Source organism: Balaenoptera physalus, assembly GCF_965194825.1.
Source record: "Balaenoptera physalus genome assembly, chromosome: 19".
Lineage (NCBI taxonomy): Eukaryota > Metazoa > Chordata > Mammalia > Artiodactyla > Balaenopteridae > Balaenoptera > Balaenoptera physalus.
The window spans coordinates 9,525,553-9,550,248 of record NC_138900.1 but is presented as its reverse complement, the minus strand read 5'-3'; the positions used below and the strand labels follow the sequence as shown (position 1 = coordinate 9,550,248).

The 24,696-nt window shown below is 52.5% G+C and overlaps 2 protein-coding genes across 6 annotated transcripts; one reads left to right on the top strand and one right to left on the bottom strand.

The window, feature by feature from the left end:
- The first annotated feature begins 886 nt into the window (after positions 1 to 886).
- Positions 887 to 19,452, top strand: CCDC61 (coiled-coil domain containing 61). Of its 5 annotated transcripts, none has more exons than XM_082437514.1 (14): positions 938 to 1,018; positions 8,353 to 8,511; positions 8,764 to 8,846; positions 12,472 to 12,629; positions 13,214 to 13,375; positions 16,147 to 16,357; positions 16,447 to 16,529; positions 17,211 to 17,380; positions 17,499 to 17,574; positions 17,907 to 18,049; positions 18,139 to 18,217; positions 18,394 to 18,448; positions 18,947 to 19,025; positions 19,140 to 19,452. In XM_082437514.1, the coding sequence occupies exons 2-14, from the start codon at positions 8,364 to 8,366 to the stop codon at positions 19,235 to 19,237; spliced, it is 1,545 nt and encodes a 514-aa protein (XP_082293640.1). In that variant the 5' UTR covers positions 938 to 1,018; positions 8,353 to 8,363; the 3' UTR covers positions 19,238 to 19,452. The 5 variants fall into 5 exon arrangements, with proteins under 5 accessions (XP_082293638.1, XP_082293640.1, XP_082293637.1 ...); XM_082437511.1 differs by lacking the exon at positions 938 to 1,018 and adding an exon at positions 4,598 to 4,884 and having other exon boundaries at positions 18,950 to 19,025; XM_082437510.1 differs by lacking the exon at positions 938 to 1,018 and adding an exon at positions 4,601 to 4,884.
- Positions 19,453 to 20,081: 629 nt separating this feature from the next.
- On the bottom strand, positions 20,082 to 24,093 carry PGLYRP1 (peptidoglycan recognition protein 1; the record flags this gene model as incomplete). Its single annotated transcript, XM_082435857.1, is given in 6 exon segments — positions 20,082 to 20,150; positions 20,154 to 20,263; positions 20,847 to 20,968; positions 23,515 to 23,657; positions 23,661 to 23,756; positions 23,758 to 24,093. Coding segments are annotated over 6 exon segments (579 nt in total). The 5' UTR covers positions 23,797 to 24,093.
- Positions 24,094 to 24,696: the final 603 nt, after the last annotated feature.

Below are 24,696 nucleotides of genomic sequence, written 5' to 3'. Positions count from 1 at the left end.
TTATTTATTTTTGTCTGTGTTGGGTCTTCGTTTCTGCGCGAGGGCTTTCTCCAGTCGCGGCAAGCGGGGGCCACTCTTCATCGCGATGCGCGGGCCTCTCACTGTCGCGGCCTCTCTTGTTGCGGAGCACAGGCTCCAGACGCGCAGGCTCAGTAGTTGTGGCTCACGGGCCTAGTTGCTCCGCGGCATGTGGGATCTTCCCAGACCAGGGCTCGAACCCGTGTCCCCTGCATTGGCAGGCAGATTCTCAACCACTGCGCCACCAGGGAAGCCCCTGTATTCCTTTTCTTAAAGAACGCTCCCCTCCCCTACTCCCCCATCAAATTCTATAAGCTGTATTGTCCCTATTGATGACTCATAAGCCAAAATAGGGATAGTTTTCAAGCTGTGTGATCCCGGGCCAGTGGCGGTACCTCTCTGAGCCTATTTCCTTAGTAGCAAAATGAGGATCATAATAGCCCCGACATTGCATGGTTACTGCTAACTATCAATAAGCCAAGGCCTGCAAACTGCTAAGTGCAGGCTTGGAACGCACTGAACGATGATAAATCTCAACCAGTCTTTAGGAACGTTTCCGCAGCTGCTGTACCCGCGGCCAAGACCTTCCTCTGCGCAGGCGCGTCGGACACTCTTCTCCAGCCAGCCCCTCCGCGTGGGCGTGGCCTGCCCTGCCGCAGGGGGTTATGGGCGGAGTCAAAGAGCTACTTCCGGGATTTCCTCCCCTCTCAGAGGAACAACCTTCTTTGTGTGACTGGCAGTAGTTACCGGCCAGTAGTGATTGGAGAGGAGACTGACGACCCGACCCATTTCGGAACCTCTCTTCAGAGTTGGCCAATTGCAAGCGTTGGAGGGCGGGTTCTTCTCTGGGGCGGGCTATAGTGACGGGCGTCTGTTTTGACTAATGGGAACTTGGCTGCGAGTAAGCCAGTACCAATCAGAAGCGAGAAGGCCGGATCCTGGGGCGGGGCTGGAGCTTCGGCAGTTGAAACGCTCGCGAGGAGGGGTGTCCGTGGAGAAGGTGAGAGGCGGCGAGAGTAGTTGGTGCGCGGGCCGGGGTAGCGATCCTGGGGGGAGGGGATGCTCTGGGGGGAGAGTGGGCTGGGCAGGCAGCAGAACTGGCAGTGTGAGAATCGGGAGGGGTTGCCCTATAACAGGGGTAGAGTTGTGAGGCAGAGGGCGGTATGTGAGTCGGGGGGTGTTTTCTGTTTCGCAGGAGGCTCTTTAAAGGGGGAAATGTGTAAAGCAGGAGACAGGAGATGGTAAAATATAGAAATGTCCTTGTAAGATAGACTTGCGATTTAATGGGAGGTTTTAAGGCAGAGGGTTATTATAGAGCATTGTGGAGTGGTGGAAGTCCCTGCCATCAGTTAAAGCTTTGATTTGGGTGGAGGGCAGGTGAAGAACAATATTGAGTGAGAACTCCAGGGATGAGGGTGTGCTTTGACGAGGTGTGAAAGCTTATGATACACGTAGCGTTTACTGAGGGCTTACTATGTGCCAGGCACCTACCAAGTGTTTTATGTGAATTAACTCTTAAACTTCTTAACCCTACCGGTGGCTAAGAGTGTGGGCTCTGGCGTTGGGTTGCCTGAGTGTGAATGCTGGCTTTGCCACTGGCCCTGCCACTGGGTGAGTTGTTTAAGCCTCTGTGCCTCAGCTTCATCATCAGTAGAATGACCTCCTCTCTTCTGAGTCTGTACCATTCACCTTGTGGCCTCACCCAGTCTCTTGGCTTCATATGCTCTTTATGTAATGATATTTCCAAGTGTCTATCTCCAGTCGGGATCTCTACTCTGAACTCAAGACTCATATGTCCAATGGCTGGCTCTTCTCTACTTGGAAGTCCAGCTGACATACAGACTTTAAAAACTTGTCCCAAACTAAACTTGGCGTTTTCCCCCTTCAACCTCCAAACGCAGTTGATGGCAGTCCCATCCTTCCAGGTACTCAGGACAGAAATCTTGGAGTTGTCGTTCACTCCTCCCTGTTCTTTCACTCACGTACTGTCTGTCAATCAGCAAATCTCACAGGCCTACCTTCAAAACACATCCAGAATCCAACCATGTCTCACCACCTCCCTTGCTACTGCTCTGGCCTAAACCATCACCTGTCTTACCTGATCTTTTGCAGTGGGCTCCTCACTGGGTCCCCTGCCTCTGCCCTTGACCCCATGGTCAAGTTAATACAAAAGTCAGATCATGTTGCTCCCCTGTTCAGACCCTCCCATGGCTCCCATCTCACACAGTAAAAGTCTTTGCCAAGCCTACAAGGCCCCACCTGATCCAGCACCCCCTCCTCCCAGCTCTCAGATCCCACCAATCCCACTTGTTCACTCTGCTTCAGCCACCCTGGCCCCCTTGCTGTCCCTCAAACATAGCAAATACATCCCCACTTGGGGAGTGTACTTGCTGTCCCTTCTGTCTGCATTGAGTTCCCCCACATGCCTTCGTGGCATCTCCTTCAGGTCTCTGTTCAAATGTCAACTCCACAGACAGGCCCTCGCTGACCACCCAAACTAAAATAGCTCCTTCCACCCTCTGGCCCTTCACCACCTGGCTTTACTTTTCTTCATAAGGTTTACCACTACCTGACATACGTTAGTGTTTGTTTATATCCACTGGGCTTCTTAGACGCCCCTCACTAGAGTGTTGGCTCCAAGTGGATCTAGAACTCAGCACCTAGAAATGCACATAGTGCTTAAAAAGGTGTTAGTTGTACTGTTCCACCATTACCACCATTTCTTGGGGGGTCTCCCTGTGATATAGGGCAGTGTTGTTGAGCTGGGAGGGTGTTGGGGTCTAGATGGGATCATAAACTGGGCAGATTGTGGTGGCCAAGGGCAGAAGATCTCAGCTCTAGTTCGTGCTGGGGGAGCTTGTAGGAAATGCAGATTCCTGGGCACACCTCCAGAAATTCTGCTTCTGTAGGTTTGGGACCAGGCCCAGGATGCTGCATTGTCATCAAGCTCCCGTGTTGATGCTGAAGGTCTGCGGCCCTCACTTTGAAAAACAGGTCGGTTCAGAGCTTGGGCTGGAGCTCTCATCATTCAACTCCTTTTCTGTGGCTGGCCCAGTGCTAGGCCATGTTGGGGACTCTGCAGTGATCGAGACAGCCCTTTACCCAGCCTGGGAGTCAGGGAGGGCTTCCTGCAGGAGGAGACATTGGAGCTGAGACCTGGAGGATGACAAGGAGTGAGCTGAGAGGAGAAGACCTTGTTTGTATCTCCAGTGCCTTGAACCCCGCCTCCTGGCATCGACCATTAATTCACAAGCAGCCCCCAATCTGTGCCAGGCCCAGGGTGCTGAAGATACAAGAATGATCAAAATGGCTGTGCCCTCATGAACTTCTGGTCTGGCAACTAATCATCAGCTAGTTGCACAGATGGTAACAGCTGACCAAGTGCCAGGCACTGTTTGAAGCACCTTGTATGTACTGACTAATTCAATCCCCACAATAATCCTGTGTGAGGTGGGAACTCTTATTATCCCCGCTTTACTGATGGGGAAAGGCCCAGAGAGGGTAAATGCCTTGCGGGGGGTCACATTGTGGGTTAGGATCTGAACCCAGGAGTTCCCAACCTGCAGCGTGTACCGTGCTTAAGGTGTGAGGCCACATTTGGATTTGTGCTCTGGAAGGGAAAGGAGCAGAGAGTTATGGCAGGAAAAGGAAGGTAGTAGGGGGATGCAGCTGAGTAAGGAGTAGGGGGATGCAGCTGAGTAAGGAGTAGGGGGATGCAGCTGAGTAAGGAGTAGGGGGATGCAGCTGAGTAAGGAGTAGGGGGATGCAGCTGAGTAAGGAGTAGGGGGATGAATGTGCCAGTCCCTCACTGCAGGATTCGAGGCAAGATGCTTCATCCTCTGTAAAATGGGGGATGGTTACAATACCTACCAGAGAGCAGAATTAAGGGTGAGTCACTGGTTGGTAGGTGTGCATAGTCCTTATCTAAGGCAAAAAGCATTTGAGGGACAGTGGGGGAGGGTGTCTGATATCCCAGGGGGTGGTGATGGGCTGCGGTGGGCACTATGGGGGTCTGGATTGTGGGGTGTCCTAAAGGGCTTTGGGGTCCATACATTCCAGGGGGATAATGTGGAAGGTTTTGATCTGGAGTGCAGGGCTAAGGGGAAGAGGGTTCCATCCAGCCCCAATTCACCCACATGGTGGGGGGCGGGGCAGTGAGCTGGGGGCTCGGAAGAGTCACTGAGGCCAGGCCACGTGTATGAATGTGAGGTGGGGGGTACGCTGTATTGGAGACTCCAGCTAGGTCATGGCTGGAGGGAATATTTGGTGTGGGGCGTGGTGGTAGCAGATGGTGGGAAAACAACCATCGGGTAGGGGCTGCCAGGGCCAGTGATTTACCCATGTCTGGTGTGGGACATGGTGATGTGGACTTGTTTGGGGGGAGCGCAGCGTGGAGGACTGTCAACTCCGGTCCTGGGGTGAGGGCTGTGAAATCTGAAATATCCGGGGAGCATAATTTGGGAGGAGGAGCCAGGGGCGGTGATGTCACACTGGAAATGGAGGGGGGGGTCACCTTAGTGAAAGATGAGAGGGCTGGGGGTTGGAAAACTGAGTGTGTGTGCACGCGCGTGTGCACTGAAGCCATGATGTCATAAGGCCGGAGAAATGGTATCAGGTGTGTGGACCAGAGTGGGGCGCTGGGGAGTCCACCCGGAGCGCACTAGGTGGAAGTGCTGACGTCGCGGGTTGGCAGGGGCGGGGCCTCAAGGGCACAGCACCCCGGCTGGGTTGCGGAGGTCCCTAAGCTGAGGCGAAGAGGAGCTGGGAGAGACGTGCGGCTGGAACAAAACCAGCGACCAGGATGGGCCACTGGTCGGCGGTCACAGACCACTGGTTGGAGTCACAGAGCAAGGATGGAGGATGCAGGTAGAAGGACAGGGTCGGCAGTGGGGGCAGGGTGGGGCATGAAGGAGGGAGGGAGTGACTCGGTGCCTGGAGAATCCCAGAACTGGAGGCGGGGGGGGGATTCAAGGAGGGCTCTCCGAAGGGAAGAGAAGTGGAAAATGTGGGGGGGGGGTGCGGGGAGTTTACATAGAATTTGAGAGGGAACAGAATCCAGATGAAATATCAGGGTTACAGAATACAGGCTGAAAATGGGGTGTGTGTGGAGTAGAACCTTGGGCAAATATGCAGACAGAATCCAGGCGGAATAGTGTGTGTGTTGGGGGGGACGGGACAAAATTCAAGTAGAATATGGGGGGAACCCCAGTAGAACATGGGGGACTGGGAGAAGGGGAGTGGCCAGAATCTCGAGGCCATCTAGGGAATGAGTGATGGGGAGCTGGGGTCAGGAAGGGAGAGTCGAGCTGGCTGGGGAGTGTGGGGTTTATTCTGTCCAGAAGAGAGGATGGAGGGAGGGGAGCGGGCGCAGTTTGTGCAGGTGAGGAGGCAGGTAGGCGTAAGGGGAGAGTTGAATTCGGGCAGAATATTCAGGGGCTTACTATCTGGAGACTGAGGTGGCGGCTGTGTCATCAGGGCAGTGGGATGCAGAAAGGCCCTGTTATCTAGTGAAGGGCTGTGAATGGGGGGCTTATGTGGGGGAGTGGGGAAGGAGGAGGGCAGGGCCGGGTTGGCAGCGGGGATGAGGTGGGGCGGGTCCCCTTCTTCCTCTGCCTCCTCGGGAGAGTTGGGTACCAAGAGTGGGGTGGTGAATGGGGCGGTTAGGCTGCGTGGCTCGTCAAGTGTTCCGCTGCTGCCTTTGGCGCCGTGGTAACCGGGACAGCGCGACAGCTGATTGGCTTGCGGGGTTTGAGGGGAGGGGTGGGTGGGCGGGGTTTAGGACACTCGGTGGGGCGGGGCCAGCGCTGCCTGGCACCCGCACTGGCGGCCAGGGGGTGAGGGATATGTTGAAATGTGTAGCTGTTTGTTTGCCCGTAGGTCAGGAATTATTAACCTCCGCCCCCGCTTCTGAAACCCCAGAGAATGAAAGTACAATTATGAGAGTGTGAGTGGGAAAATGTTCTCCAGATTTCATCAGTCCGTCCAAAGCGCCAGAGACCGCCTCCCCCAGATAAAGTTAAGAGCTTGGGTCTAGAGGCAGAGACGTGCCTCTTAGGATGGCTGGGGCTCTGGCGATTGTCCTTGGGCATTTGAGAAAGGGGATCTGTGGATGAGCCTGGGGGGTGGTATTCTGGGAGACCCTGAAATTACTTGCAGAGGTTATGGATCTATTCATTTATCTGGGGAGGGTTCAGAGATCTCATTAGATTCTCAAAAGCTTGAGGACTCTAAAAAGATTAAAAATCACTGACCTAGAGGGACTTCCCTGGCAGTCCAGGGGTCAAGACTCGGTGCTTCTGCTGCAGGGGGTGCGGGTTCGATCCCTGGTCGGGGAACTAGGATCCTGCATGCCGTGCAGTGGCACGGTCAAAAAAAAAAAAAAAAAAAAAAAAATCACTGCCCTAGAGATTCAGGGCTCAAAATATTAAATTTTCCAACATCAGACTTTAGGAAGGACTAAATTGGGGAAAGTGTGAGGACTAAAGGAGACAGTGGGGAGAGAAGGAGGTCAGGCACTGGAGGAGTCCCCATGATCTGGGTTGGGGGATCCCTGGGTGGCTCTGTCTTTGCAGCACCCGTGGGACTCTGCACAGGGCTCTTTTTCTCACAGAGCCACAGTTTCCCCATCTGTACACTGGGAAGGGAATGGGCTGGCCTTGTCTCTCTAGTCCCTTTCAAGCTCAGAAACAACAACAAAGTAATAATAACAAGAATAGCGATGACTGGGAGTGGGGATGAAATAGGTGAAGGGCATTAAGAGGTACAAACCTCCAGCTATAAAATAAGCCACATAATATGATCAATAATATTGGAATAACTTTGTATGGGGATAGATGGTTACTAGGTCTGTCGTGGTGATCATTTCATAATGTATGCAGATGTCAAGTCACTGTGTAGTACACCTGAAACTAACATAATGTTGTCCATCAACTATATTTCAATAAAAAAAAAATGATGATGATGCCGATATGTATTGAGTGCTTGCTTGGGTCAGGCATGGCTCAATTTCACCAAGGAGTTTAACATGATTAATTCATTTAATCCTTACACCAGTCTAAGGAGATGAACGCTGTTATCCTTCTGTGGGCTTACAAAGGCCTGCAGGAACATCATCTGGCCCGTTACCTCTCTGATCTCCTCACTTTCCCCCTCTCCTTCCCTCACGCTGACCTCCTTGGTGTTTTCAGAACAAACTAGGTACATCCTGCCTTGGAATCTTTGCCTGGCTGTTCCCTCTACCTGGATCCTAATCCCCAGATATTCACCTGTCTTCCCCCGATCCCTCCTTCCAGGCCTCTGCTCAGCAGGGAGGGGGTGGCCCTTCCCTGACCACCTGAGCTAAAAGAGCAACCCCTACTCCCTAGCATTCCCTTTCCCCACTAGTTGACATTTTTATGTCTTTAACTGTTGCCACCCTCTCGAGGGTAGGGACAGAATCTGGTTTCTCATCATATCCCCAGCACCCAGGATGGCTTATGCTTTAACGATAAGGAATCTGGCTCCAAGAGAGGTTAAGTTACTTGCCCATCTAAGTGCACATAGCTGAACTTGGACACGAACCCAAGCAGCCTGGGGCTCCCATTCTGAACCAGTCCCTAGAGTTCATGCTGAGGGTGGAGGCCTACCCTCTCCTCTAGCTCCTCATGGAACTAACAGTGAGTAGTAGTCCTGTTGGCTGAGAGAAAGTATTTATGCTTACAGCGGACTAATGAAGAAGTTCAATTATTAATTCAGTGTAAATGATTTAAGTTTATCATGGATAATCTGTTATCCATGCACTGGCTGTTCGCTCGACTTGGACCACTTTCCTTAGGGATAGCCACCTGGCTCGTTCCCTGACCTTCTTCAGTTCTCTGCCCAAATGTCACCTCCCCAGGGAGGCCTGCCCTTGACCCTCTATTTAAAATCTCTGCCCAGCCTGATCTCAATACTCTGTCTCCCTTTACAGGTTGACTTTTCTCCACAAATGTTTAAATAAATGAATAAATAATAAATATATAATGAGTATAAGAATTAATAAATTAATAATCAATAGTATTAATCTTGATCCTCTTATTGGAAATCATATATTCTATTAACCAGCGTGTATTGGGCATAGTAACATGCAGGACACAATTCCAAGTGCTTTTATGTGTATTGTCCAATTTAATTCTCATGACAGCTCTATGAGGTAGGTGCCATTACTGTACCCATTTTCCAGATGAGGAAATTGAGGCACAGAGAGGCAAAGTCTCTTTCCTAAGGTGGTACATGGTGGAACCAGGATTCTGGCCTTCCAGCTCCTGAGTCTGGGCTCTCAGCCCCTCTGGGTCTCTGTCTCATTCCCCTCTCCAGCGACACTGGCCATGGACCAGCCAGCTGGCCTGCAGGTGGACTACGTCTTCCGGGGTGTGGAGCATGCCGTGCGGGTGATGGTGTCTGGGCAGGTGCTAGAGCTGGAGGTGGAGGACCGGATGACGGCCGACCAGTGGCGGGCCGAGTTCGATGCCAGCTGTGAGTGTGCCTGCCTGGGTGGGCTCACTTGTCCTTCCCTGGGATCAGCTTCTCCCAGAAGATGAGGCCAATCAGGATCCTGTCCACCTGCCTCTTCTACCTGACTAGAAGCTCTTTAAGCTGGGGAGGAGGTGTAGGGCTCATCCCTTGGGCCAGAGGCACTGGTGTTGGCGAAAGGTGGAAAGCTTGGGTGCATTGCCCTTGGGCTGGGCAAGTGGTCAGACCTCAGGAAGGACTTTTCTCCCTACCTAGTCATCGAAGATTTGACTCACAAGACAGGGAACTTCAAACAGTTCAACATCTTCTGTAACATGCTGGAGTCGGCCCTCACCCAGGTAGGGGCCAGGGTTGGGGGCTGGGAGAGCTGTCTGTTCCCTGGGTCTCTGGGAGGGTAGATGCCCACCTGATGTATGCAAGACCCTCTACCTTCTCTTTCATTGAAGAAACAGGGCTATCGTTTTCTTTTCTTCTTTCCCAAATGTAAATGGCTTATTCTGATTGTAATTCTAATGATAGTGATTATCATGGAGAAAATTCAAGTCACAGAGAAATGTAAAGAAGAAAGTAAAAGTCACTCCATTCCCAATACTCACTCCTAGTAATATATTGTTAATATATATATACTTTTGGCCGCACTGCATGGCATGTGGGATCTTAGTTCCCCAACCAGGGATCAAACCCACACCCCCTGCACTGGAAGGCGGAGTCTTAACCACTGGACCCCTGGGGAAGTCCCTTTTATTAATATTTTGATGAAAATTACTCCAGCCATTTCTCCATTTCTGTATTCACTTGTGAACGTGTATGTATTTGCAGATCTATAATTTTATATAGTTGATATATTTCCCAAGGTATTCTGTAGCCTTTTAAAAGATTCAACAATAATTCATAAAAATTTAGTCATGTCAGTGGATATAGATAATCATTCATTTCATTTACTGAGCATCTGTTGTGCGCCAGGCACTGGAATACAGCAGTAAACAAAAGAGACAAAATTCCTGCCCTCACGAACCTGACAGTCTAGTGGGAGAGACAGACAATTGAAAAAAATATATAATGTCAAACAGTTAAAAATATTAATAGGAAAGAAGGAAGCAGGTTGGAGCTTAGAGTGACATAGATGCTATTTAGACATCATTTAAAAACTGTGAACTACATTATTTCTCTGATTACAGGTAAAATATGCACTCATAAAATTGTGATGATATTAAAGTAATGTGTGACTTAGAAAGTAAGAGTCTAAATTCCGTTTCTATCCCCCACCTCAGACTGTTAACATTTTGGTATCTATAGGCAGTATAGCATAATGGCCAAGATCATGGACTCTGAAATCAGTCATCACTACCATTTACTACTTGGGAGCCGTGGGCCAGTTACTCCATGTCTTAGTTTCCTTATCTGTAATGTGGGGATGATAGTAGTCCCCATTTCATAATGTTACGAAGATTAAATGAATTACATGTAAAAAGCTTAGAATAGTGCCTGGCTCATAATAAGTGCTATACAGGTATTGTCTATTTTTATTATTATTACAACTTTTGAGTTTGTCATCCTTGTTAGTGGTTGCTTAGTATGCCAGTGTACCCATGCATCATGATTTATTTAACCCAGTGGTTCTCAAGCTTTTTGGTCCCAGCGTGGATGGACCTAGAGAGTGTCATACAGAGTGAAGTAAATCAGAAAGAGAAAAGCAAATATCATATAATAAGGCATATATGTGGAATCTAGAAAAGTTGTATAGGTGTTCTTATTTGCAAAGCAGAAATAGAGACACAGATGCAGAGAACAAATGTATGGATACCAAGGGGGAAAGGGGTGGGGTAGGAGGAATTGGGAGACTGGTATTGACACATACACATTATTGATACTATGTATAAAATAGACAACTGATGGGGACATACTGTATAGCACAGGGACCTCTACCTAACGCACTGTGGTGACCTAAATGGGAGGGAAGTCCAAAAGGGAGGGGATACCGGTATGTGTACGGCTGATTCATTTTGTTGTGCCGTGGAGGCTAACACAACATTGTAAAGCAACCAAACTCCAATAAAAATTAATTTAAAAAAAAAACAACTTTTTGGTTTCAGGACCGCTTTATACTCTTAAAAATTACTAAGGACACCAAAGAGCTTTTTTTTTTTTTTTTTTTTTTTTTTTTCACCAAAGAGCTTTTGTTCATGCAGGTTTTATCTATCAATATTTGTTTGCCGTATTGTAAATTAAAACTGAGAAAAATATAAAGATATTTACAAATTCATTTAAAAATAACACTAACAAACCTGTTACTGACCTAAATAACCTTTTTATGAAAAATGTTTTCAAAACCAAAATTATTTAGTAAGAAATATAGTGTTGTTGTTTTTTTTAACATTTTTGCAAATCTCTTTAATGTCCGGCTTAATAGAAAACTGCTAGATTCTCATGTGCTTCTGCAGTCTGTCGTGATATGTCCTGATTGACGTACATGCAGAAAAATCTGTCCCAGGAAGATATATAGCTGAAAAAGGGAGTCCTTTAATAGCTTTTTCAGATAATTGTGCATATCCTCTTTTGCCAGCGCATTAAAACTGGACATGTGGTAGTTTCTTTAAGGTTTATCTCAGTGTGGAATCTGAGACCATACCAGTGAACTTTTCCTATTCTGTGGCATTAAAATCTATTGGTGTATCTTTACTTTGCAGGGATCTTTTACCCATTTTCTAACATCATGCATTTGTAGCATCATTTGTAACATCATGCATTGGTCATTTGGAAAATATTGGCTCACGGAGTTGTGCAAATCTTCCAGATGTTGACACATTTCATTATACAATATCAGGAAGTCATATTTGTTAATACCCTCATTGATCTGTCCAGGAAAGCCTTTCCACACTGAGAAGCTGTCAAGCACACAGTGGCAGATACAGGTTTTCCAAAATTCTAATTTTCACTTTAAAGTTTGAATTTTATTGTTGGCAACAAATACTGTTAGCTGTATTTTTTTGAAGTGACAGGCTCGCTTTGTTCGTTTTTGAGAAAATGCTTGCCAAACATCAAAGACTGAATAACCGTAGTTTTTGTCTGTCAGTACCTTTTCAAGTAAAAATAGCGTTCCATGAAAAAGTGGCTAATTTAGCTCAAAATTCAATCACACAAGTGCTTTTCCTAGAAAATGTCGTACCTTGATACGCAGCCGAATGTGAACTTTCCATTTTGTCACACACAGTAGTAAAAATCTGTGCACTCAAGGGTCAAGAGTCAAAAAAATTAATTATTTGGGGCTCCCTGGCGGTCCAGTGGTTAAGACTCCGCGCTTCCATCGCCCGGGGTGCAGGTTTGATCCCTGGTCAGGGAACTAAGATCCTGCAAGCTGTGCAGTGCGGCCCCCCAAAAATTAATAATTTTTACAGGTTTATCAAGGACATTCCTAGGTTTCATTTTCTGTGTTTTTATCTATCTATTTATTTATTTGTGTGTTTCTCCCTCCTTCCCATCCCCCTGCGGAGACTGCGTGGCAGTGGAATATACAACAGTTACTAGTGCATTTGATGCCCCTGGCTTGCTTTCTGCTAATGGGCACCAGCAGTTTTACCCACCATGACTGTTGCACCATCAGTGCAAATGTCAACACAGCAAAAAAGTCAGATGACATCTTAGTATTATTATGCAAGGTGTTTTGACCCCATGGACTCCTCTGAAAGGGTCTTGGGGACCCCCAGGGGTCTGTGGACAGTACTTGGAAGCCACAGCACTAAGCTGTCTCCTATGGCTGAGCATTTAGGTTCTTTTCAGTTTCTCCCTCTGATGATGTCCTGTGGCAGCCCCTCACGGGGCAGGGCCATCTTCATCACCAGCCTCAGTGTGGAAAAGCCCAGCTAGCCCAAAGAATGAATGGGGCGTGGCCCAGGTGTGTGGGTTGTGTGCTCTGGGTATGGCCACATTGGGTCTTTTGGCAGCTCCTCCCATTCTCTCCAACAGAGCAGTGAGTCGGTTACCCTTGACCTGCTGACCTACACAGATCTGGAGTCCCTGCGGAACCGAAAGATGGGGGGCCGCCCAGGCCCCTTGGCCTCGAGATCGGCCCAGCTCAACTCCAAGCGCTACCTGATCCTCATCTACTCTGTGGAGTTTGACAGGTGAGTACAAGTATACCCACCAGGCTGGTAGCTGGTGGTCAGGTGGGAGAGGATGTGGATAGAACTTAGGGACCCCCCTGGTACCCAGGGCTAGGTGGGGATGTTGCTTAAGCCTAGCCTTTGGAATCTTCAGTGTTGAGGGTTATATCATTTAGTATTGTGTCTGGCTACAAGTATCAGTATAACCATTATCAGTGCCTTAAACAGTAGTTTATCACATAACGAGATGTCTAGGTAGATGGCTGCTACTCAACAGTTTTGTTAGGGACTCAGGCTCCTTCTGTTTTTGTTTTTGTTCTTCTTTTCCTCGTCCTTAATGTGTTGGCTTTTTGACTGCATCCTTATCTCTTCATGGTCACAAAATGGCTGCTGGTTCTCCAGGCGTTGCATTGATATCAAAGCAGGAGGAAATGGAACAGGGCTGTGCTTGTTAATTGCATCAGCTGTTTTTATCAGGAAACCAAAAGTGTTCCCAGAAGACTCCCAACCAATTTCCTGTAGTATTTGGCCAGAAATGGTCACATGTCCTTTCCTGGGTGGATTCTTGGCCTCTGAGATGCCATGATTCTAATCCTCCTCCTCAGGATTCACTACCCGCTGCCCCTCCCGTACCAGGGCAAACCAGACCCTGTGGTCCTGCGGGGCATCATTCGCTCACTAAAGGAGGAGCTGAGCCGCCTTCGAGGGCTGGATGGCCAGGACACTCGGGACAGCCGGGAAACTGAGATCTGGCATCTGCGGGAGCAGTAAGTCTGGGGGTGAGGGTGGGCGGCTGGGGCTGGGGGGGACACATCCCATCATGCACTGCGGCACCCAATGCTTAGCACTGTTGGAAGGACAGCCATCCCTCATTCCCCAAATACTTATTCTGAGCCCCTCCTCTGTGCCCACCATGTGTTAATGGTGCTGGGGACAGAGCAATGACCGAGATAATTCTGGCCCTGTCCTCTCCTGGGGCTCCCAGTCCAGTGCGGGAGACAGATGTGTCTGCAGACAGTGAAGATTCACCATGGATGGGGCTGAGGGAGTCCAGAGGGAGACCTGACCCTGCCTGGGAAGGGAGGGGTGTTCCAGGCAAAGGGAACAGCATGTGCAAAGACAGGGTGCGAGGCAGGGCTCTATTCAGTTGAATCCACCTTCACCAAGCGCCTCTCTTGTGCTGGCCCCTTCCCTGCCCATGGTGTAGTGCCAGCGCAGGGGGCAGAGAGGCATTGATCACATACTCACCCGAGTATATTGCAAATGGAGATGGGGTTAGGCAGGAAAGGGAGCCTGTGTTATGGGGGGCTGTGACAGGAACCTGATGGGCATGTTTACCGAGTGCCTGCTGTGTGCTGAGGGCTGTGGAGGGGCTGACGGGGACTTGGTCTCCATCTGGTGGGGACCCCACTCATTGGGGAGGGCTAATACTATTTTTAGTAGTAGTAATAATAATAATACCAGTAGCTATTGTTTATCGAGCATTTAATTGTGTGCCAGGGACTCTGTTCAGTGCTGTATGATTTAACTGATTTAATCCTCCCGAAGTAGGCACTACTATCGTCCCCATGTTATAGAGGAGGAAACTGAGGCCCAGAGAGGTTAGAGAATTTGCCCCAGGTTACACAGTGAAGTAATATGGCCTGGCTAGACCTTGAATCCAGGCAATCAGCCCAAGCCACCTTTGGTTCCTCAGCCACTGTGCACTGCTGGCAGCTGCTAGCCCAGGACTGAGCGCTCAGTGCTGACTGGGAGGACCAGACCTCTCCCCTCCCAGAAGTGCAAGCTCATGGGGCTTGGAGAACCTTGTGAGTCTTCCTGGTGGGTGTGCATGTGTTTCCCAGGATGGCCACAAGGTGGCGTCATCTGCCGTGAGATCCACAACTGGACTGTTGGTTCTTACCTTTCTCTTCCCAGCTTGGAGTTAGGGAGTTTGGGAAGACTCCAAGATTCATTCATTCAGTCATCCAACATTTACTGAGTTCCTACGGTGTGCCAGGCACACTGCCTGGCCCTACCGATGTTTACCGAGCCATCACTCAGTGCCAGACACAGTCTAAGTGCTCTTTACAGATTCCTACAACCTTATCAGCAGGTGTTATTATTATCGTCCCACTTCACAGAGATGTGAAGTGAAACTGCCCCAGGTCACACAGCTTGTAAGAAGTGGAATAGAGTTGGATGCCATCAGCCAGGCCACAGAGCCCGAGTTCCTACACAGTGACCAGACAGCTGGAGTGAGGATGCAGACAGAAAACAGATGATCACACTGATCAATGTCAGCTCCACCATCATTGGTGCTGGGAAGGAAACGTCTCAGAGAGCCAGGAGAGGAGAGAATAGAGGGACATGACAGCCTGGCTGGGAGGGCAGGCAGGCTTCCCCGAGGGGGATGTGATGTTTGGAGGATGAGTGGAGTGGTTCCTGCCAGGAGAAGGAGGAGAGAGAGAGGGTTCAGGAGGAGGGAATTGCGTTTGCATAGAGCACCATGGGAGAGGGAGGTGGGAGGAGAGGAGGGGAAGGGGGAAGTCAGCTGGAAGGGACCGAATGGGGAAGCTCCTTGGAGAGTGCGGGGGAGCCACAGATTTTAAAAAATGTTTTATTGGGAAAAATTCCAAGCACGCACAGTAGACAGTAGTATAGTGCACGTGTACTTGTGCCCCAGCTTCAACGGTTATCTACATTTTGCCCATCTTGTTTGACCTATGCCCTTTCCTCTCTCCTGAGAAGCAAAGCCCAGACACCGAATCTCCTCTGTAAACACTTCAATATGTATCTTTAACATATAAGGACATTTTTGAAAAAAAACCACATAAGCACTGTTATCACATCCAACAAAATTAACAAAAATTCCTTAATGTCATCTGATACCCAGGGTGTATGTGCTGACACTTCTCTGATCATCTCACGAAAGTCTTTTTGTAATTGGCTTGTGTGAATAAGTATCTACATATCTCTTTTAATTTATTACAGTCCCCCTTCCCCCCCTTTCTCATGCTACTTCTTTGTGGAAGAAGCCTGGTTATTTGTACAGTTTCCCACAGTCTGGATTTTGTTGATTTTTTTTTTTTTTTTGGCCACCCAGCTTGCGGGATCTTAGTTTCCAGACCAGGGATAGAACCCGTGCCCCCTGCAGTGGAAGCGCGGAGTCTTAACCACTGGACCGCCAGGGAAGTCCCTGGATTTTGTTGATTTTATCTCCATGGTTCACGTAGTCCCCTGTTCTGTTTATTTCCCGCGAAGTGGTTGTTAAACCTATCGGCTAATCAGATTCAGGGTTCTGGGACAGGGCCTTCCTCGGCGGGGCTGTGTATTTGCTACTGTCACGTGGTGTTGGGACTGATGGGTTCGGATGTTGAGAGCGGGATCCCTGTCTTATAAAGTTCCTGTCAGCTCAGCATCTCTTGATGGCTTTCATTTGCATTTCTCTAATTACCGATCAAGAAATGGTGCGTGCCCACCACAGTGGAGGAGTGAGGACTATGGCACCATGCCCCTCACCCCGCCCCAGCATTCGCTTTCTACCTCCTCCTCCCAGGGTGTCGCGCTTGGCGGCTGAGAAGCGCGAGCTGGAGGCCCAGCTGGGCAGATCGCGCGAGGAGGCGCTGGCCGGGCGGGCGGCGCGCCAGGAGGTCGAGGCGCTGCGCGGGCTCGTGCGCGGCCTGGAGCTGGAGCTGCGGCAGGAGCGCGGCCTCGGGCACCGCGGGTCCGGCCGCCGAAGCCAGGATTGCCGCCGCCTGGCCAAGGAGGTGAGGGGGCGGGGCGGCCGGCTGGGCGCCGGCGGGTCCCGGACTTTGGCTTCAGTCTGGACCTCTACGCCCCTCTTCCTTCCCGGCAGCTAGAGGAGGTGAAGGCGTCGGAGCGGAGCCTGCGTGCCCGGCTGAAGACGCTGAACACCGAGCTGGCCATGTACAAGAGGGGGTGAGGGGCGCGGCCCGGGGTGGGTGGGGCCTTGGAGTTGTGGACCCCGCCTGCAGGTGGGCTCCGGGCGTGGTTGGGCGTGGCCTGAGTGGCGGGGCGGGGCCCAGGTAGGGTGGAGAGGGCGGGTAGAGCCTGAGAGTGGGCGGGAATGGAGGGATGGGTGGGGCCTAATGGACTGTATGGGGCATAGGGAAGGACACACAGTAGTTGAAAACGATGGGCGGGGTCTGTAGAGAGATGGGCAGGCCTGAGGCGGCATTCAGGAGGTTGAACCTGGAGATAGGGACCGAAAAGGGGCGGGGTCTGAGGTCTAGTTGAGCGAAAGGGCGTGGCTAAGCAGGTGGGGATCCGAGTGATGTTTGCTGGCATGTATTGGGGTGGGTGTTGAAAAATTGGGAAGGGTTTCCAGGGAGCTGTGGGAGACCTCTGGGAGAAGGGTCTGGTGAAAGGATGTGTTAGGATGTAGGGAAGTGACAGATGGGTTTTGGGGGGGCGTGGTTTGTGGGGCTCCGATAGGGGTGGACCCTGGGAGAAGGTATCTGTGAGGATCGTGTAAGTACGTGAATGTTTAGGAGTTGATGGGGGACGGGCCTGAAGTTTCGGAGATGGTGCAGTCCGGGAAGAGGCTTGGGATAGGAGTTGTCGCCGGTGGGAAACTGACAGTGGGCTCTGTGCTCCCAGGAGACGGACTACACCGGTGGTGCCGCCCTCGGCCCGGGAAGATCGGGCTTCGACGTCACGGGAGCGCTCCACGTCGCGTGGCCGTGGCGCTGCCCGCTCCTCATCCCGGGAGAGCGACCGCGGGGGCCGGGGTCAAGGCCGCCCTGCCCGCCCCTCGCCCTCGCCCACAGGTCTGTGACGACCCTGCCCTGCCCGTGGGAGGAGGTGGATGGGACTAGAACTGTGGAGGCGTGATCCTATGACTCCAGCCTCCTCTTCTCTCCACACCCCACCCCCACCCGGTCCTAGGTGGTCGCGTGCCCCGTTTCGACCCAACAGCCTTTGTGAAAGCCAAGGAGAAGAAGCAGAGAGCGATCAAGATGAAGTTAGCACCCATTTTCTCCTCACCTGCCCGTATCCCTGCCCCTTTACCTGACCCTCTGACCATCCATCCCCAACTCCCATCTCCATCACCTGTCATCTGCTCCATCTCTCCTCTTCCCCCTACCTGCTCCTGCTTCGCGCCTGACCTCCATCCCCTCTCCTGATCGCCAGCCTCCCCCATCCCCCCGCCCTGCTTATTTGTCTCTCCCACCCCTACCTGGTCTGTGTCTCCGCATGATTTTTCCCCATTTAGGTGTGACCCACGGGGCGCAGCGACGCCCTTTCCCGAATTAGTTGGGCGCACAGGTGGGCGTCTCCTTTCTCGTTCTCCAGGCAGCAGCAGCAGCGAAGCCGATTGGGCAGCGGAGGAAGCGGGGACGGTCCATCCGTCTCCTGGTCTCGCCAGACTCGGCCCCCCGCAGCCGTGACCGGTCGAGGAGACGCGGCTAACCGCTCCCGAAACCGCAGCTCCTCGGGTAACTGGGCTGGAGCGCGCGGGATTGACAGGCGGGCTGGGCGGGGCTGTGGCCAGTGCAAGAGGCTCACGCTCTCCTTCTCCCTCTAGTGGACAGTTTCCGCAGCCGCTACTCGTCCGCCAGCTCCTGCAGCGAGTTCGAGGATTTCTCTGAATCCCTCCCTAGAGGGTAAAACTTGGGCTGGGGGAAAGGACCGCCTCCAAACGGGTGTCTGGGGAGACTCGAAACAGTCTTTTGCGGGGAGCTTGGGTGATGGAGGCTGGAGCCTTGAAACCATGGAAGAGGGCGAGGTGGGAGGTGCCACAGACCCCTCCCATTGGTCCTTGATTACTCCGTCCTCTCAGCGTTCGTCGCCGGGGGAAGCCGCCCAGCCCCACCACCTGGAGTGGGTCCAATACGGTGAGTGTCTTTCCTCAGGCTTTGGAGGAGGCAGGGGCAGCTTTAAACCACCGGAAGCTCGCTGGCCCTTTCTCCCATGATTCCATTCTAGGGGATCAGGTTGTAAAGGCGGCTCCGAAATGCCTCTGGAGGCAGTGTTTTGAGACCTTTGGATCGGAGAGGAGGATGGGGATGAGGTGGGGGCAGGAGACTCTGGTTAGGAGCACCGGCTCTGGCCTCAAATTCCCAGGTCTTGAAACCTGCCTCCCCTTCCTAGAACCTGTGTGACTCACGGTAGTTACTTAGCTTCTGTAGCTCAGTTTCTTTATCAGTTAAGTGGGGATGGTAACAGCATTCACACCTGAGGGTTCTGGTGAAGCTACAAGGAGTTTATTTTGCATGTAAGTGCTCAGTAGGTGTCAACCCTTAATTTTTATGAGGTCCTTTGGTTCAGAATTGCCGGTGGGATTTGGGGGGCAGGCATAGAGGGTGCCTGACCCCCTTTCCTGCCACCCCCAGCAGCAGAAGCCTAGCCCCCTGGAACGCGGCCGCCATCAGAGACGCCTGGCCGATTCGGGGGGCTGGGTCCCCATCAAAGGTGAGCCTGGGACTCCGCATCTCCCCCTCACCTGCCCCAGAGCCCGCTGGGATGCTACTGCGGGCAGGATATTGGGCCCCTCACGGACCCCCACAGCCACGCCTGCTCTCACAGAGTACAGCTCGGACCACCAGGCAGCTGACATGGCCGAAATCGACGCCCGCCTGAAGGCCTTGCAGGAATACATGAACAGACTGGACACGCGCTCGTGACCTCGGAGAGAGACTACTGCCCCTCCAATGGATTCGGATGGATTCGGCGTGAGGGGCGGGGCCAGTGTGTGCTGGCCCCGCCCAGGCCCCCCGCTCCTCCTGGTGCTCTTGGGGTCTCAGGTGTGTGAGGCCCTAATCCCTACGTCTCCCGAAGCCATTGCATTCTGGGAGGGAGGGTAAGTGTGTTTTGTAAATAAACATATGTGCCCTTGGGATCCCTCAGCCTATGACTGAAGGGTCGGGGTGGAGTGAGGAGGAATGAAGATCGGGTGGGGAGGGGGTGTAACTGGGACCTGCGTGTATTTCTGGCCATGCCTGTGACTGGGCGGCAGGTTGGAGTACAGGCTCAGAAGAAACTCCCGCACTCTCTAAAGCAATGAGGGGGGGGACCTGAGGGGTGGGAGTGAGCAGCTTGTCCCCAGAGGAGTTCAAGCAGAGATGCTGCCCAGGATGTCTTTGGCGGTGTGGTAGAGAGGGGGTGTCTTGCCGCATGGCTCCCTGCCCGGGAGGTGAGGACCCCTGAGCTTCCGGTGGTGACATCTCCGCTGACTTGGTGCTATTCCTGTGCTCTGACCTGAGGCCTCTGGGTTCTGAGCTGTGATGTGGCTTCCAAGCTGGGATCTCTGGGGTCTTGGTTCAGGGTCGGGGCCTCTGGGTTCTGAGCAAGATCAGAGTTCTGGGAGGTTGGGGGGGGATGGCTGGGATCTTATGGGGGGGAGAGAGGGTAGGGAGGGGGATGGTGGGACACGGAAATACAGTTTGAGGTTTGCCTTTATTGGGGGAGGGGGAGGCAGTGGGGTTTCTGATGGGGTGGGGGGGGCGGTGTGAGAAGATGGACAGGGCCTCACACGCGGTGGTAGTGTGACCATTGCTGGATGATTTCGTAGAGCTGGTTGCCTGGAGAGAGCATCTGTTACACATCCCGGTGTCCTTTGACCTCGTAGCTAGGAGTCAAGAATCCCTGAGCCACGCCGCAAGCCAGCAGACTCTGGGCTGCCCTGATGGCGTGGGGCGGGGGCACCCAATCTGTGGGAGGTAGAGGCAGGAGTTAGGCTGGGGCTTCCTCGAAGGGCAGAGGGAGTGTGGGTAGTGCTTCTGATTTTGTACTCTGAGCTGGCCCGCTAGGGTCCAGAACCCAGCCTGCTGCCACCAAGCAGTGACTTAACCTCTCTGTGCCTCAGTTTCCTCATCTGTGAAAGGGGAGAATGAAAGCACCTGCCCACAGGGCTGTGGGATGATCAAAAGAGTTATTTTATGCACAGAGTAAGCCGTCAGCAAGTGTCAGCTGTCAAGATAACGGCTTATTTGCCCTCATCTGCCCCCAGACCTCCCCAGCCAAGCCACAGCAATAGCTGCCATTTATCAAGCACTTCTTAGGTGCCATGGACTGGTCTAAGAACTTTTATAGAGATGAACTAATCTTCACTGAAACCATGTGGTTGAAAATGGTCTTTATCCAAAAGAGGAAACAAGGCTCAGAGAAGCAGAGTCACTTGCCCGAGGTCACAGAGCTTGTAAGTGGCAGAGCCTCCCAGCAACTACTCACCACATGGTGCCATCCCCCAGGCTCCATGTCAGTCCCCTAGCTGATGGCTGGACAGTCACTTACCCATGTAGTTACCCATGAAGGAGATGCCGAGGGGTATGGGGTTCCAGGTGGGACCTGAGTGGGCGCCCAAGGTGTTCCAGCCCCGGCCCTCATACTGGAGCCTGTCTTCTCCCATCAGGAAGCTATGGGGGTGGGAGGGTGGTCTGGATGAGTGACGGAGGGCTTCTGGGTGGGGGAGAACTCCCTCCCTGTCCTCTGCTCGCCCTGCCCCTGTCCCTGTCACTCACACACAATTTCCCCAACACCCTCCTCCTATCCTCTAATCTTCCACAGTAAGAACAATGACCATGGCCATTGCCATTTGTCAGGCACAGCTCTACATGTACCTTTTTGCATCCTCAACGCCGTGAGGAGTCAGGATTTTCACCCAGGTCTCCGTGACTCCCACCCACATGGTCTGGCTCTCTCCTGCCTCCCTGGAGGATTGGCTGAGCTCTTGATTTGCTGAATTCTCACATGCAGTCCTCAGAGGCAGGCACTGTTGTCATCCCCACTTTAAGCTGAGGAAGCAGACTTAGATTATTTACCCAAGGTCACGTCCTGGACACTAATGCTTCTCAGAACTCTCCACTGAGAAGCTCTTCTGCCCTCTCCCCAGCCTGCTTCCTGCTTCCTCTTCCCTGCTGGGGTACACTTGAGTGACAGGATCAGGGACTCGAGGGTTGGTGCTGCAACCAGACACAAACCCTGGAGCCCCAGCATCTGCCTCTTTGAGGTTTCCAATCCTGGCAGCAGATCTGTCAGGTTCACTCATTCAACACGTCCTGCTTGAGTGAGTTTGATTTGGCACACTGGAATTAACCAGAAGATCGGCGTTTTGGAGATGCGATATCTGTCACCTCAGTCCTCTGGCTCACAAGGTCAGCAAGGATGCACAGAATGTGGGAACTCTAATACTGGGTCCTGAATCTGCCACTTGGGAAGCCAAACTCTCAGAATCTGGATTGAAGAGACTAGAAATACCATAGTGATATTGACCCCCAGGACTGGGCCGGTTATGGTCCTGCCACAGCCCCAGCATCTGGCACAAGCAGTTGGTACTCTCTGTATATTAGCTAAATGGATGCATCTAATTTAAACTTCAAACCCCACCACCTGGTGGGTAGTCAGGAGCCCCATTTTACAGGTGAAGAAACTGAGGCTCCGAACAAGATGCGACCAGGAAGGGGGATTCAAAACATTTGGATCAGACTCTGAATCCTAAAATCTGAGGAACAAACTTCAGTTTGCTTTTCTATAAAGTGATTTAGACCAGAGGCTGTGGAGCCAAGCTCTGCTCTTCATTCCTTCAGGGAAGCGCTTAGAATTGGAGCACCTGACTCCTGGGAAAAAATTTGAAGTTGGAGCCTTTGAATTGTAAAATCTTGAGCCAGAAGAGCTGGGGATACCCTTGAAGGCTTCCAGATTTTTCCAAGCGAGGTCCTCAGGTTTTCTGGCTTCACCCCAGCCCTACTGAAGCAGTCTCTAAGCGTAGGGCCTGGGAACCTGCATTTCCAGTAAGGTGATTCTGGTGTTTACCGAGGCTTGAGAACCAGTAGAGTCTCTTGTTATAGAAGCCCCTGTGCGGGACCCCAGCCTATTACCCTGGAAAGGGAGCTGGTGGGCATGGGCCCCAGAGGCAGATCTAACCAATCCCTGCCCCTGTTTCTGCCCTCACCCCCCTACAGTCTGTTCTCCACACTGCAGCCAGAGGGAGCTTCTCATACCCAAGCAGGCTCACATCCCTCTCATGGCTCCTGTCTTAGAGTAGAACGGAGGTCCTCCCCATGGCCCACAAGACCCTGTGCCATCTGGCCCCTGCCAACTCCTTCCTCATTTCATATCACTCTTCCCGGCTACCTCCAGCCACCCTGACCTTTGTCCCTCAGGAATGACCCACTCACTCAGCCTCCTGGCCTCTACCTCTGCTGTACCCCCACCTTACTACACTCTTCTCTCGGGTCCCATATGCTGAAGCCGCGTCAGTCACTCTGTTCCTTTTCTCCATGGACTCCTCTCACCACCATCTGAATTCATCTTGTTGACTTTGCTTGTTTCTCACCTGTTGCTGCCTGCTGGTCTTTAAATCCCTTTGGGCTAGATTCACACTGTTCATGGCTGTGCCCCCATCCCAGCATCTGGCGCACAGCCTGGCACATAGTAATAGGCGCCAACAGTCCATGGATTTGGGGGCTCCCACTGCACACCAGGCGGTGTCCTAAGTGGTATTGGCTGGCTTAGTGATGGAGTGGGCCACGACCCCACTGACTTTGCAGAGGAGGAAGGTGAAACTGAAGCTGAAAGAGGGTGAATGCCTGCCCCAGGGCTCAGCCAGCAGCAAATGGAGCTGGGACGGCAACCTGGCCCAGTGCTTAACGAGGCACCGGACTTTACCAAGGGAATCCAGTGCACAGGACATCTTCCTGCGTATTGGCAAAGTCTGTCCCTTCCTCTGGGGGCAGAGCTTGGACTGCAGCCGCTTCCCCTCCTCCTAGCATCTTTGCGCTGCCTGCACACGCCCAGCCCTAAGCAGCGACCCTGGGGACAAACGAAGATGCTGCGCGGTTGATTAAGGTGCCCGGGGTGTCGGCCAGGCGGCTCTAGAACAGCGTCCCTGCGGTCTCCCGGGCCCGCGCGCCTCTCTCTCCTGCAGTCCCGTCTCCAGCTTTTGCCTCTCCTCCTCACTCACTTGTAGCCCACGTCGCACCCGCCCAGCGTCCGCACGTGGTAGTGCTGCACGTTCTGGACCTGCTTCAGGCAAGAGGCCGGGGTGTCGCAGGCGCTGCCTGCTGCGTGCGACACCACCGCGTAGCGCACGGGCCGTCTTAGGCGCTAGCTGCGCTCGGACGCCAGGGCCCTCCACTCTCTGCGGGGCACGATGGGGATGCAGCTTACCGAGGCTTTCTGAGCCGCTCCGAGGCCGAGGACGGCCGAGGAGGGCCCAGGCGAGCAGCGCGCGGCGGCGGGTCATGGCAGGCAGGGCGCGGAGATGGCTAGCAGCTCCAGGCTGGCTCTGCGCCTTTATCTGCGTGAGGGGCAGGGAAGGCCTTGCATCACACCCCGCGGGACTTCCCAGTGGGACCCCAGACTCCGCTTCCTTCTCTGGCAGGGCCCCAACAGGATGCGGTGTGGTCAGGTCCGGAGGGGGGAGACCGTGGTAAAGCCAAGGGGCCCCTCACCCAGCCAAGAGTGGGGGGTGGGGAGAGGCACACAGGCCCCTGGGCACTTCGCCCCGTGCTTTCTGGAAGACCCAGGGTCTGGATCTCTGCCCTGTTTTGTCTCTCCTCTCAGTGGAGCATTGGACAACTCACCAGGACTTAACACGGGAGGCAGGCGGCCAGGCCTCTTCTCCCATCCTCCTGCAAGGAACTGAAGAAACAAAGGCGCCCAATTTAAAAACACTTCTCCTGGACCTAAGCCCGATGTCATTTAACCCTTGCAGCAAACTGAAGAGGTGACTATTGGGAAGCCCATTTCACAGTTGAGTAAACTGAGGCCGGAAGAGGGCTAATCACCTTGCTGCCACATGGGAGATAGTAGAGCCTGGTGGTCCAGAGCCCTTATTCAGAGCCAGGCTGCCTGAGTTTGAATTCTGGTGACATTCCAGTGTGTGAGCTTGGGCAAGTGACAACCTTTCTGTGTTTCAGTTTTCCCCACCTGCGAAATGGGGCTGATACTATAACGTATCTAACTCATGGGTCGATCCCTTAGAAGATGTCTGACTCATAGTGCCACATAAGCATCACTGGGGTGGGGGTGGGGGTTCCCTGGTGGCGCAGTGGTTGAGAATCTGCCTGCCAATGCAGGGGACATGGGTTCGAGCCCTGGTCCGGGAAGATCCCACGTGCCGCGGAGCAGCTAAGCCCGTGCG